This window comes from Hyperolius riggenbachi, chromosome 5 (assembly GCF_040937935.1).
Source record: "Hyperolius riggenbachi isolate aHypRig1 chromosome 5, aHypRig1.pri, whole genome shotgun sequence".
Classification (NCBI taxonomy): Eukaryota; Metazoa; Chordata; class Amphibia; order Anura; family Hyperoliidae; genus Hyperolius; species Hyperolius riggenbachi.
Genome location: NC_090650.1, coordinates 32,626,521 through 32,641,106, shown reverse-complemented (window position 1 = coordinate 32,641,106; position 14,586 = coordinate 32,626,521). Strand labels below are relative to the sequence as shown.

The following is a 14,586-nucleotide window of genomic DNA, read 5'->3' as shown; positions in this document are numbered from 1 at the left end:
CAGCGGTGGTCGACAGGAAATCGTTCTGTGTGTCTGGGTGCTAACCGGAACAGCGGTTGTTACTGGTAGCCCCTTCTGATCTGTCTTGCCTGGATCGCACTCGCCTTGCGCTAGTGCTGTGGATCCTTCTGTTCTGTCTTCCTGGATCGCACTCGCCTTGCGCTAGTGCTGTGGATCCGTCTGATCTCCATCTCTCTTGCTGTACTTGGATCGCACTTGCTCTGGCGGAAAGAGCAGTGGATCGTATCTCTCACTTATTCCTGTTTTCATGTATCTGTCTTGTCTGCTACGAACGCTTGCTGGAGGCTCGGTGAAGTAACCGTTAAGCAAGCGCTCGCGTCCTCTGTTTCATGTTTGTCTGTCGGTGGTTAGTTAGGCGTGCTTGTCTCTGTTGTGCTTAACACGCGGAGACCGCGCATAAACGCGTGCACTGTTGCGAATGAGTGCGGTGTTCGTGTTTAGTTAGCGTTTGTTATTTTCCTTATCTTCTCATTGTATGATTTGCTGTGCCTTTGCTACTCTCGTGCTCTGCCTTGCTGTAGCCTTGTGTCACCTGTGGCAATCGCCTCTCTCGCGATTGCGTTCCTACTTCATATCTGCTGTTGTGTATGCACCGTCGCGGGTTGGCGACTAGTTTGGTGCACACACATACAATCTGTCCCTGTGCTCATTCTCTTTCGCAATCGCTTTTCTTGCGATTGCGTTCTTACTTGGTTTCCTCTGTTGTGTGTCCGCCGTCGCAGGTTGGCGGCTAGATTGGTGGACATACATACATTCCTCATCTGTGCTTATTCGGTCTTGTGTCGCTGTTAGCAATCACCATCTCTGGCGATTGCCTTCTCACTTTATCTTCCTGGTTGTGTGTTCATCGTCGCAGGGTGGCGACTAGATTGGTGGACACACATACCCTCTGTCGCTTTGATCTCTCTCTTTCAGGGCTATCTTGCCCTGCGTTTCTTCCCTTCGTACAATTCCTGTCTTGCGTCTGTGGCAGGGCAGAGGAGCTATTCCTCTGCACTCCACAGCTCCACCTGCCGACAGGAATTTCCCTCTACACGTGCATTGCACCTTTTGCTGGGTTCCCTCAAATTATACGCTTGTGGAGGATTTCCGCAGTGTCAACGCACGTCTTGTGCGCTGATCACGGAGAGAATTCCACAATCGTTACACTGGGACAAGGTTCTCCTTCGCTAGAGGCGGAGATTCCACAGCCCCCTCCCCAAATTGTCCCCATCCAAGCGTAGGTAGCAGATGTGGCCCCAGTGTTGTTTCCTCCCAACTGCCAGTATTAGGTAGCCCTCTCCCTAGTTAGGTAGCCAGATGAGACCCCAGTATTAGGTAACCCCCATCTCCAGTTTAGATGGCCAGATGTACAACCAAGACTTTTCAGCCCCCTCCCCAGGTAGTTAGTTAGATGTACCCCCAGTATTAGGCTGCCTTCCTTCCCCAGGTTTGATAGCTAGATGTACCCCCAGTATTAGGCAGCCCTCCTTCCCCAGGTTAGATAGCTAGATGTACCCCCAGTATTAGGCAGCCCTCCTTCCCCAGGTTAGATAGCTAGATGTACCCCCAGTATTAGGCAGCCCTCCTTCCCCAGGTTAGATAGCTAGATGTACCCCCAGTATTAGGCAGCCCTCCTTCCTCAGGTTAGATAGCTAGATGTACCCCCAGTATAAGGCAGCCCTCCTTCCCCAGGTTAGATAGCTAGATGTACCCCCAGTATTAGGCAGCCCTTCTTCCCCAGGTTAGATAGCTAGATGTACCCCCAGTATTAGGCAGCCCTCCTTCCCCAGGTTAGATGGCTAGATGTACCCCCAGTATTAGGCAGCCCTCCTTCCCCAGGTTAGATAGCTAGATGTATCCCCAGTATAAGGCAGCCCTCCTTCCCCAGGTTAGATAGCTAGATGTACCCCCAGTATTAGGCAGCCCTCCTTCCCCAGGTTAGATGGCTAGATGTACCCCCAGTATAAGGCAGCCCTCCTTCCCCAGGTTAGATGGCTAGATGTACCCCCAGTATTAGGCAGCCCTCCTTCCCCAGGTTAGATAGCTAGATGTACCCCCAGTATTAGGCAGCCCTCCTTCCCCAGGTTAGATAGCTAGATGTACCCCCAGTATTAGGCAGCCCTCCTTCCCCAGGTTAGATAGCTAGATGTACCCCCAGTATAAGGCAGCCCTCCTTCCCCAGGTTAGATGGCTAGATGTACCACCCTTTTTAGGAAGCCCCCGCCCCTCCCCCCCCCCCCCCCCCAACATGCAGAGCCGCGAGTGAGTGCTTTTCACCTCTCCTCTCTGTGCAGGGATCTCTTAACCATATAGCAGGCTAGCAGCATCTCCTCTGGTCTCCCTCTAGTAATGTATGAAAGACGCCACTAGAGGGCCGAGAGGAAAGGTTAGAAGCACTTCTACATCTCTCTGCATATGGCCGGACGAGGGGGAATCACATGTGAGCCCTTGGGGCCCAGGGGCCGGTGCCTCCTCAGCCTCTACCTTAATCCAGCCCTGCACATTCAGCAATTAACCCAGACTCTATCTGGCCATCCCAAACTGGATAATACTGTACACTCCTCACTCCTGCCAAGAGTGATCTGATGGGGTTCTTGGATATACAGTATAGTGAAGAGGGAGAGACTTTTAATAAAATCTTCTCACCTTTGTGTCAGTATATAATGTTGGGGTTCCTATGTAGTACAGAACACTCCTGCAGTTCATGGAAAGCTGCTGATTGCCCCTCAGCTACTCAAGTGGTTCTTTCCATCTCATTCCTACAGAAAGTGGCAATTGGAGCTCTTGGAGCAGCTGGACGGATTGTACCAAGAGCTGTGGAGAAGGGGTGAGATCCCGCAGCCGAACATGTAGTAACCCATCTCCTCTTGGGGGCGGAGATTTCTGTGAGGGGGCGAGCACAGAGGTGGAGTCCTGCCAGCTTGAACCATGTCCAGGTGAGGAACCACTTGCTGATAATAACCATATCCTATATAGTTAGTTATAATCAAGGTTTCTGCAGAAATGATAATAACACTTTTCTGGAGATCTGCAGCTTGGCATACTTATAAATGTGACAGGGATCATTAATGATAGCCACCTTTATAAGGGTTTTCATGTTTGCATTATTATTATTGGTATTGTTTTTTTTATTTATACAGCGCCAACATCTTCCGTAGCGCTGTACATTTTACAAAACAAATAGTGGAGAGCATAGATATTTCGGCCTGAGCCCGAGTGGAGAGCCGCTACTGTGCCTGCCCTGGAGCAGGAGAATGTAAATATTTACGTGGCTGCCGTTCAGGGGCTTCTAGCACTGCCACCATGGGGCGGAGGAGGATGCGGGAAGCCTCGTTAGGACCCCCCCACTCTCCCCTCTTGTAATGAAGCTCCCATTGGTTAGACTGATGGCACTTTGTAATGGAACAGAGCCTGATTGTCTCACAGTGCAGTCCTCCCTCTGGCAGCCTGTGTGCTGTTGTGCAGAGGATTATGGGAAGCTGATTACTCTGTATGTGAGGGGTCACTGTTTGTTGAGCACATCACTGGATCAAGGTGGTAAGTTATACTGGAAGGAGCTGAACAGCATTTTCCACACTTGTGGCATTAAATTGCGTTTCTCATCTTCTCTTTTAGAAATGAACTGTTCAGACATTGCAGACTCCATGTACAGCAGCTGTGGGCCGCCCTGTCCCAGGTCATGTGATGATCTCTCGCTAAGTCAGGTGACCAGAATCTTTTGCCATTTGTGTCCTCAGATTTGCAAACTACCCTGTACAGCTGTAACACCAATGCCAGCTCAGTGCGTCAGTAATTAACAAACCAGACAGAGGAAAACAAAACACAGCTTATTATCCATTACTGGATCTTTGCAATTGGGCATATTGGGGGTAATAGAATACTGGTCGATTTGATCCAATTGATTAAATTATCAAGAAAAATCAGCCCATTTATGGCTAGCTGTATCATGTTCCTCAGAGATACGGTCCTTTGTATTTAGCAACAACAGTCTACACTAAGTGGCCAAAAAATTAGAGACACCCCCTAATAACAAGTTGGTCCACCTTTAGCTCTGAGCGCAGCCAATATTCTTTTCTTTTTGGCATGGACTCAACAAGATGCTGATTCCGTTTCTGAGGAATGTTGGTCCATGCTGACATAATGGCAGCTCTAAGGATGGTGGATGGTTGCGTTTCCAAGCTTTGAAGTGATCTTTCGACTTCGTCCCACAAATGCTCAATAGGATTGAGGTCAGGGGACTGAGCTGGCCATGGAAGCAGGTTAAACTCTGATTGATGTTCCTCAAACCAATTAGAGACCGTTCAAGCATGGTGGCAAGGGCCCACAACAGGCATCTTTTCCTATTTTTCTCTGATACCAAAGGCACTCTTTATGGCCTCCTGCTGCTAAAGGCCATCCTTTGCAAAGTCTATTTTGTTGTGCATTGGGATATGCTTTGTGATGCACCTGTATTAAATGCAGCTGTAATTTGCAGTATTGTTGCCCTACTGTAGCTGAGGATTATGCGTGCTACTCGCCTGTCACCTACCTCATTAACCAGCCTTTTTCGTACAGAATAGTCCTTATTGTTTAAAGTTTTTTTCCTCAACTGCCCCTCTCTAAACACCCGAAATACAGATACTGTTGGGTCGAGAAAATCCTAAAAATCCTAAAAGAGTTGTTTCAGAGATGCTAGCACCAGCACTTCTTGCACTGACGATTATCCCTCTGTCAAAGTCATCTAAATCTTTCATCTTACCCGTTTTCACATTAACTTCCTTGATAACTACGTCGTCCGAAGCTCAGCGTCTCTTACGTAAGCAACTCAGCGTTCTTACATCACTGGATTGTTTTACCAGCTATAACCACAGCAGTAGGAGAACAGAGGCGCCAGCAGGATAAAAATGAATAAAACCTTTAAAATTTGCTTGGAGGAAGTGGTGGACTTACCTCCATAAAGCAGACACAAAGACTGTCTGAACAGTAGCACATTTATTATATAGTACCCCAAAAAGTGTAGTGCAACGCGTTTCGCAGGCAAAGCCCGCTTCATCAGGCAATAAACGTTGGGACAAAACAGAATTTCAGCAGTAGCAAGTGTAGCGCCTCAGACTGAGGCGCTACACCTGCTATTGCTGAAAATTCTGTTTTGTCCTCACGTTTATTGCCTGATGAAGCGGGCTTTGCCTGCGAAACGCGTTGCACTTTTTGGGGTGCTATATAATAAATGTGATTGTTACTATTCTGACAGTCTTTCGTCTCTCCTTTATGGAGGTAAGTCCACCACTTCCTCCAAGCAAATTTTAAAGGTTTTATCCATTTTTATCCTGCTGGCGCCTCTGTTCTCCTACTGCTATACCGTGTCCACCCCTGGTGGAGGAGCGATCTACCCCTTTTTCTGATCTACAGAGAGCGACTTCTTATCCCTGAGTGAGGACAGGTCTAATGTCCTCACCTGCCTATACAGTGGTTGCCTATGTGGTAACCCACGCTTGTGAGTATACTCTTCTCACTGATTATCCTTACTTTATTTTTGCATAACATACTACAATATATTGGGCTCTCGGTTTCTCTAAATTTTAGCTATAACCACAGGGTGGCAGTGTGTACTTTTATAACATCATGTACCTGAGATCTCTGAGCTCCTTCATGACCTCTCTAAGTGGCCATACACAGTACAATAAAAACGTTTGATTTTCCCATTTATTTGATCTAAATGATCGAATTGAATGAACGTTGAAAATTTTTTTTTTTTCGATCAAGAAATTCGAACGATTATCCCGTTTTTTCTGGAAAAATGATCGGACATGCTGGAAAAATCGTACCATGTATGGCCACCTTAAGAGACAGTCTGAGCACTGCGCTTGCTCAGACTGGCCGTGACTTGCCAAAGTTACAGGACCCGGTACCAGCGTGGCGATAGAGAAAGCTGAGGACGGCGACGTGGGAGCAATCCATGCGGATGGGGCTGGGGGATGCCCCAGGTATGTATAAATCTTGTATGTATCTTCATCTTTGGTTTCTTTTAAAATCTGACAGAACCGACAGGTGTCAGACTTTATGATGATATTTTCAGATGATATGTCGCTCCTTCCCCCCCCCAGTCTTTAATAAAGTCTGCCATTAGCCGCTGTAAGAGCCCATCTTATGCAGGCTGACATATATGTGGAAATAATAGGGTGATTTATTTTAAACTGATTACTTACACTTTGTTATCCCTTCTACTAGATTTCTCTTAAGTGTGAATCATTTTTAGTTTTATTTTTACTAGTGGACCTAAGCCCATTACAATAACGGGCTCTAGGCCACCTTCACAACCCCCTTCCCCTCCCCTAACCTCCCGACCGCCCGTCACCGCCGCCCGTCTGTCACCGCCACCGGACGCATGCACACGCCGGCACGTGCACACACCCGCCCCCCTGGCCTCCTCCTGCTCTAAAGTCCGCATGCGTGGTACGCAAAAGCATGGACACAGGGACAGCAGGAGGAGGACGCAGCGACACAGGGAGATTATTGTATAGGATAGATTTTGCGATAGACAGTGGTCCTTTAAAGTAAAAAATGTCAGGCAACAACTCTACCGAAACTAGATTTTTGTTGTTTCAAGCAATACAAATCAAATCTAACGTGTGTACATAGCTTGTCACTGATGTAAGAATTACCCATGATTACATGATTGTAACCAGCCAATCAGTGAAGTATGATCTCTCCTGATCAATTGAAGATATGCTTTTCCATGAACTTTCCATAAAGTTCTTATAGAAGAACTGCTCATCTTTAGTCCATGGCAGGTATTCAGCTTCCACCCTGTAGGGATCTCCTCTGAAGCTGGCAACAGCAGCATCTGTTGGTGTGGTCCAGAGTCACTGTGTCATGTGATCTCTGATACTGCAGCTCAGACAAACCTGAATGAGGAAGAGTTGTGTTGTGTTGTGTGATAGTGATTGGCCATTACTGAGAGTCCTTGTCTCCTGCAGCGCTGCTCGGAGTTCTGCAAGCCTGGCTGTTATTGCCCTTCTGGAAAGGTGCTGGCAGAGAATGGCACAGCCTGTGTGAGTATAGAGGAATGCACCTGCCTGGACCTTCTGAATGGAGAAAGATATCACCCTGGAGAGACTGTCCCCCGAGGAGATGGCTGTAATAACTGGTGAGACTAATTTTCCCCTTCTCTTTAGAGCATACATCTCAAACTCTGGCCCACGGAGCAAATCTGGCCCTCAGAGCTATTAAATTTGGCCCCCAAGTGGTTTCCCCACTTTGCATTATATTTGGACGATTGTAGACCACCAGGGAAACTATATTGGAAGTGAAGCCCTAGAACACCAGGGAAGCCATATGGGGTAGGTAGAGGGAAAGCACTAAACACAAGGGAACTGTATAGGGGAGGGAAGAGGACCATTAGACACTGAGGAACTGTATGGGGGTTGGAGGGGAGCCATTAGACACCAGGGAACTTTATAAGGGAGGGAGGTGGCCACTGGACATTGAGGTTGGCCTGTGACTTGTTCCCAGTGTTCAATTGTGGCCCACTTTGTATTTGAGTTTGACTTCCCTGCTCTAGAGGCAATCTATATATTCTTATGCTCACCATGTAATTTCTCCTTCCAGCTCGTGTGTGGCGGGCGTCATGCAATGTACCAGTCATGTCTGTGCAGGTGAGTACCCCGGAGGACAGGCTAAGAGAGGTGCCACTAGTGCTCTGACATTATAGTGCTGTGACTCTCTTGTCTTGTCAGTGAATGGAGGATGGTGTGATTGGTCTGAATGGACACCATGTTCCAGAACCTGCGGAACAGAAATGGTGACGCGCTATCGCAGCTGTGCCTGTCCTAAACCTCAAGGCGGTGGAGAGTCGTGTGACGGGGTGCAGCAGTATTATGGTGACACCGGAGTACAGCTGGAGAGAAAGGAGTGTCCCTCGCCTGCCTTCTGTCCAGGTAAGAAGGTCAACAAATTGTTCTCTGTCTCCCACTTTTGTATCACATCTTTTGCTTGACATCTGACTTATCACTTTCCTTCTCTTCTCAGTGAATGGACAGTGGGGCCCTTGGGGACCTTGGTCACCTTGTGATGCCTGCTCTGGAGACTCTGTGAGGACCAGGCTGTGTAATAACCCCCCAGTGCGATTTGGTGGAGCTCCATGTGAGGGGGAGGGCAGGCAGAGCCGTATTTGTGAAGATAACAGTACAAGGTGCTCAGGTAATAGTGGTCGGATGGCCTGAGCGAGGTTATCATGGATCCCCCAACTCTGAGATGACCCACATGAACATAAAACACACAGAGCAGCTAATGAAGGAGAGTTAGGAAATCGTCCATCTTTTAGATTGCTTCGTTTACACTAGGGCTGTCCAACTCCAGTCCTGCAGGACAATATCCATGTCAGTATTTAGGGTGGGCCGAGAAATGGAGACTTGCTTGATGAACCATATCTTTCCTGATTCAGTCCAATCAATTTATTTGAGCTGTGCCAAATGTGTGTGAGGATTGGAGATGGACAGCCCTGCTTTAATCTAGTCTGTGTAAAAGAAAAACATTGGAAGATATTTTTCTATAACTCTAACTTGACATATAAAAGTATTTCCAAATCAATACTATTCATTCCAAAATATCCTAAATCATCCCAAGTCAGTCCAATCTATCTTAAACCACCACAAGTTATTCTAAGATATCCTAAATCATCCAAAATGATTCCAAGCTATCCTAAATTACCCCAAGTTATTTCAAGCTATCCTAAATCATCCCAAGACATTCCAAATCAAATCATCCCAAGTCATTCCAAGCTATCCTCAATCATCCCAAGACATTCCAAGTTATTCTGAATCATCCTAAATTATTCCAAGCTATCCTAAATCAACCCAAGTCATTCCAAGATATCCTAAATCATCCCAAAATTATTCTAAGCTATCCTAAATTATTCCACGCTATCCTAAATCATCCCAAGATATCCTAAATCATCCCAAATCATTTCAAATTATCCTAAATCATCCCACATTATCCTAAACTATCCTAAATCATTCTACATTATTCTAAGCTATCCTAAACCATTACAAATTATTCCAAGCTATCCTAAATCATCCCATTTTTCTGACTTATCCAGAGTTATCCCATGATATAGCTAGACATTTAGGGAGATAGATGGAATCGTAGATATGGGATAGAAACACAGGCATGCAGATATATAGTATAGCTATGTGGGCATTGATGCTCCTCAGCCCTGCAGCAGATGGAATCACATTGATGTTATTAAATTTTGCAGAATGTGGTGTTGGTCTGGTGGACTATAAGTGTGGTAAGCCTTGTCCCCGCTCCTGTGAGGACCTCCATGAAGACGCTGCATGTCTGGACAGTGCGAAGTGTCACCCATCATGTGGATGTCCAGAGGGTCAGCTGATGCAAGATGGGCTGTGTGTAGCCCCAAGTGAATGCCGCTGCAAGTACCAGAACCAGTCACTGAGTGAGTATCCAGAACACCTGGCCTGGCTGCTGGTTTCGCCATTGGAATTGTGGGAGATGCAGGTGTACGGGGGACAGCACAACAGCCCCGACTATTCGTAGGCATGATCCTGATCCTCATTTTTGCTGAAGTTATGGGTCTGTACGGTCTGATCGTGGCCCTTATCCTGTCCACAAAATAAGATCTTTCCTGACGTTTGTAGAAATCACCACTTACAAAATGGTTTTATCTCATGTGTACAGTCATCCTTCACCCACCCTGATTCAGTAGATTCTCTTTCCCTCTTCCCCCTGTAACTGCGCAATTGTAAGTGACTGTTGTGTGTACCCCTCTAGCTATTATCATCGGATGGACTTCAGGGCAATGAGGAGTCCTGATGCCAGTGTTGTGGACAGGAAGCGGGCATCACTTCCACAATCACCAGACTCCCTCTTCTGCATGCAGTGTTTATTTTTCTTCCCATATTTTTTTCTCTGGATGTTTCCTAATGAAAGTACGATGTAAAAAAAAATCTAGAATTGTAACCTCCCTCTCCATTCAATTTTTTATTTATAAATATAAAATCTTCATTGTTCATACTTTAAAAAAAATAGCCAGCTGTTTCTTTCCTCCTGTAACTTATCCAACCTCCCCTCCCTTCGCTGCATATATATTTAATCTATAGCTGTATATATGTGTGGGGTTTCTATGTAAATGCTGAGAATTCCCTGGATGTAATTTGGTTCGATTGCTGTACTGTTCTGACATTGGAGTGAGGTCTCAATATATATATATATTTGTTGTAGGATTTTTGTTTTAATACAAAAAAGGATCAATTCTCGTCCATGTTAACTGGTGACCAGAATATTTTAAAAGCAAAACCTTGATATATGGTTGAGATGAAACCAATGCTGGGTATCAGTAACACATTTCCACATAAAACATCTCCAACACACACACACAAAAAAAAGAGTATCGAGAACACCAAACTGTGGCAAATTGTCACCATGTGTCATTACTGACAGAAGCCTACCAAGAATTCACATACTGTTGCAAAACCCTTCCCAGCCCAACATCTTCACACTTATACAATGATACCTCTTATTTAGCCCTCTTTCACTAATACGTTGACCCCACCCTCAATCTAACCCCCCTCTACTGCTAGAAGACTTCAAATCTAAACCCCACTCACCCAAACTGGTATAACTCAAACCCAAATGCCACTCACTAATATCGGGAGATTTCCAACTCAACACCATTTGAATAGTACAAGGAGACCTACAACTCAACCCCACTTACTATATCTGAGAAACAACCAACCCACAGTCACTAATATTAGGAGTCTTCTAATAGAGTTGGGCCGAACGGTTCGCCGGCGAACGGGGTTCGCGCGAACTTAGGTGGTTCGCGTGCGGGTACCGCACGCGAACCTTTTGCGGAAGAAGTTCGGTTCGCCCCATAATGCACCTGAGGGTCAACTTTGACCCTCTACATCACAGTCAGCAGGCCCAGTGTAGCCAATTAGGCTACACTAGCCCCTGGAGCCCCACCCCCCCTTATATAAGGCAGGCAGCGGCGGCCATTACGGCCACTCGTGTGCCTGCATTAGTCAGAGTAGGGCGAGCTGCTGCAGACTGTCTCTCAGGGAAAGATTAGTTAGGCTTAACTTCTTCCTGGCTGCATACCTGTTCTGTTCAGTGAGCCCTCAGCCCACTGCATACCTGTACTGTGATCCTGCCACTGCATAGCTGTTCAGTGATCCTGCCACAGCATACCTGTTCTGTTCAGTGAGCCCTCAGCCCACTGCATACCTGTACTGTGATCCTGCCACTGCATAGCTGTTCAGTGATCCTGCCACAGCATACCTGTTCTGTTCAGTGAGCCCTCAGCCCACTGCATACCTGTACTGTGATCCTGCCACTGCATACCTGTTCAGTGATCCTGCCACAGCATACCTGTTCTGTTCAGTGAGCCCTCAGCCCACTGCATACCTGTACTGTGATACTGCCACTGCATAGCTGTTCAGTGATCCTGCCACAGCATACCTGTTCTGTTCAGTGAGCCCCCAGCCCACTGCATACCTGTACTGTGATCCTGCCACTGCATACCTGTTCAGTGATCCTGCCACAGCATACCTGTTCTGTTCAGTGAGCCCTCAGCCCACTGCATACCTGTACTGTGATACTGCCACTGCATACCTGTACTGTGATCCTGCCACTGCATAGCTGTTCAGTGATCCTGCCACAGCATACCTGTTCTGTTCAGTGAGCCCTCAGCCCACTGCATACCTGTACTGTGATCCTGCCACTGCATACCTGTTCAGTGATCCTGCCACAGCATACCTGTTCTGTTCAGTGAGCCCTCAGCCCACTGCATACCTGTACTGTGATCCTGCCACTGCATAGCTGTTCAGTGATCCTGCCACAGCATACCTGTTCTGTTCAGTGAGCCCCCAGCCCACTGCATACCTGTACTGTGATCCTGCCACTGCATACCTGTTCAGTGATCCTGCCACAGCATACCTGTTCTGTTCAGTGAGCCCTCAGCCCACTGCATACCTGTACTGTGATCCTGCCACTGCATACCTGTTCAGTGATCCTGCCACAGCATACCTGTTCTGTTCAGTGAGCCCTCAGCCCACTGCATACCTGTACTGTGATCCTGCCACTGCATAGCTGTTCAGTGATCCTGCCACAGCATACCTGTTCTGTTCAGTGAGCCCTCAGCCCACTGCATACCTGTACTGTGATCCTGCCACTGCATACCTGTTCAGTGATCCTGCCACAGCATACCTGTTCTGTTCAGTGAGCCCTCAGCCCACTGCATACCTGTACTGTGATACTGCCACTGCATACCTGTTCAGTGATCCTGCCACAGCATACCTGTTCTGTTCAGTGAGCCCTCAGCCCACTGCATACCTGTACTGTGATCCTGCCACTGCATAGCTGTTCAGTGATCCTGCCACAGCATACCTGTTCTGTTCAGTGAGCCCCCAGCCCACTGCATACCTGTACTGTGATCCTGCCACTGCATACCTGTTCAGTGATCCTGCCACAGCATACCTGTTCTGTTCAGTGAGCCCTCAGCCCACTGCATACCTGTACTGTGATCCTGCCACTGCATAGCTGTTCAGTGATCCTGCCACAGCATACCTGTTCTGTTCAGTGAGCCCTCAGCCCACTGCATACCTGTACTGTGATCCTGCCACTGCATAGCTGTTCAGTGATCCTGCCACAGCATACCTGTTCTGTTCAGTGAGCCCTCAGCCCACTGCATACCTGTACTGTGATCCTGCCACTGCATACCTGTTCAGTGATCCTGCCACAGCATACCTGTTCTGTTCAGTGAGCCCTCAGCCCACTGCATACCTGTACTGTGATCCTGCCACTGCATAGCTGTTCAGTGATCCTGCCACAGCATACCTGTTCTGTTCAGTGAGCCCCCAGCCCACTGCATACCTGTACTGTGATCCTGCCACTGCATACCTGTTCAGTGATCCTGCCACAGCATACCTGTTCTGTTCAGTGAGCCCTCAGCCCACTGCATACCTGTACTGTGATCCTGCCACTGCATACCTGTTCAGTGATCCTGCCACAGCATACCTGTTCTGTTCAGTGAGCCCTCAGCCCACTGCATACCTGTACTGTGATCCTGCCACTGCATAGCTGTTCAGTGATCCTGCCACAGCATACCTGTTCTGTTCAGTGAGCCCTCAGCCCACTGCATACCTGTACTGTGATCCTGCCACTGCATACCTGTTCAGTGATCCTGCCACTGTATACCTGTTCTGTGAACCCGCCACTGTATACCTGTTCTGTTCAGTGGACCCGCCACTGTATACCTGTTCTGTGAACCCGCCACTGTATACCTGTTCTGTTCAGTGGACCCGCCACTGTATACCTGTTCTGTGAACCCGCCACTGTATACCTGTTCTGTTCAGTGGACCCGCCACTGTATACCTGTTCTGTGAACCCGCCACTGTATACCTGTTCTGTTCAGTGGACCTGCCACTGTATACCTGTTTAGTGAACACGCCACTGCATACCTGTTGTGTTCAGTGAACCTGCCACTGCATACCTGTTCTGTGAACCCGCCACTGTATACCTGTTCTGTTCAGTGGACCCGCCACTGTATACCTGTTCTGTGAACCCGCCACTGTATACCTGTTCTGTTCAGTGGACCTGCCACTGTATACCTGTTTAGTGAACACGCCACTGCATACCTGTTGTGTTCAGTGAACCTGCCACTGCATACCTGTTCTGTGAACCCGCCACTGTATACCTGTTCTGTTCAGTGGACCCGCCACTGTATACCTGTTCTGTTCAGTGGACCTGCCACTGTATACCTGTTCTGTTCAGTGGACCTGCCACTGTATACCTGTTTAGTGAACACGCCACTGCATACCTGTTGTGTTCAGTGAACCCGCCACTGTATACCTGTACTGTTCAGTGAACCCACCGCATCAGTGCGCATACCTGTGCAGTTAAGTGAACCCACCTACCTACGTGAGTGCACGCAGTGTGATATACCACTCCGTGCATACCCGATATGGACAAAACAGGTAGAGGAAGAGGAAGAGGTAGTGGCAGAGGCAGAGGAAGGCCACCCGGCAGGTCTGCGCGAGGTCGTGTAAATGTAATTTCGTGTGGACCTGGCCCACAGTACAGTGCTCGGAAGAAGGCACGTCCCATCACCTCCCAAGATTGTCAGGACGTGGTTGAGTATTTAGCGACACAGAACACCTCATCTTGCTCAGCCACCAGCGCTACTACTAGCACCACTTCCGCTGCATTTGACACTTCGCAAGAATTATTTAGTGGTGGTGAAATCACTGATGCACAGCCATTGTTACAGCCAGATGAATTTTCACCAGCTCATATGTCTGCGTTACGCGACAACACTATGGATGTAACGTGTAAGGAGGATGAAGGACCTACACATTTGGATTTTTCTGAGGCAAGCGAAGCTGGGCAGGATGATTACGATGATGACGATGATAGGGATCCTCTGTATGTTCCCAATAGAGGAGATGAAGAGGGGGACAGTTCAGAGGGGGAGTCAGAGAGTAGTAGGAGGATAGAAGTTGCTGAAAGAAGCTGGGGCAGCTCTTCGTCAGAAACAGCTGGTGGCAGAGTCCGGCACCATGTATCGCCAGATTCGCCACCTATGTA

General features: G+C 47.8%; 2 protein-coding genes across 6 annotated transcripts in view; one reads left to right on the top strand and one right to left on the bottom strand.

The window, feature by feature from the left end:
* Positions 1 to 14,586, top strand: part of LOC137518095 (SCO-spondin-like) — a 296,678-nt gene that overhangs the window by 183,150 nt on the left and 98,942 nt on the right. For all 3 annotated transcript variants that reach the window (XM_068235412.1, XM_068235411.1, XM_068235413.1), the window contains 7 exons: positions 2,769 to 2,939; positions 3,619 to 3,707; positions 6,960 to 7,129; positions 7,591 to 7,637; positions 7,719 to 7,919; positions 8,011 to 8,181; positions 9,239 to 9,436. In XM_068235412.1, coding sequence (XP_068091513.1) covers positions 2,769 to 2,939; positions 3,619 to 3,707; positions 6,960 to 7,129; positions 7,591 to 7,637; positions 7,719 to 7,919; positions 8,011 to 8,181; positions 9,239 to 9,436 — 1,047 coding nt within the window. The remainder of the gene's footprint in view (positions 1 to 2,768; positions 2,940 to 3,618; positions 3,708 to 6,959; positions 7,130 to 7,590; positions 7,638 to 7,718; positions 7,920 to 8,010; positions 8,182 to 9,238; positions 9,437 to 14,586) is intronic.
* Positions 1 to 14,586, bottom strand: part of LOC137518100 (uncharacterized) — a 266,833-nt gene that overhangs the window by 216,104 nt on the left and 36,143 nt on the right. The gene's annotated exons all lie outside the window — the stretch shown is intronic.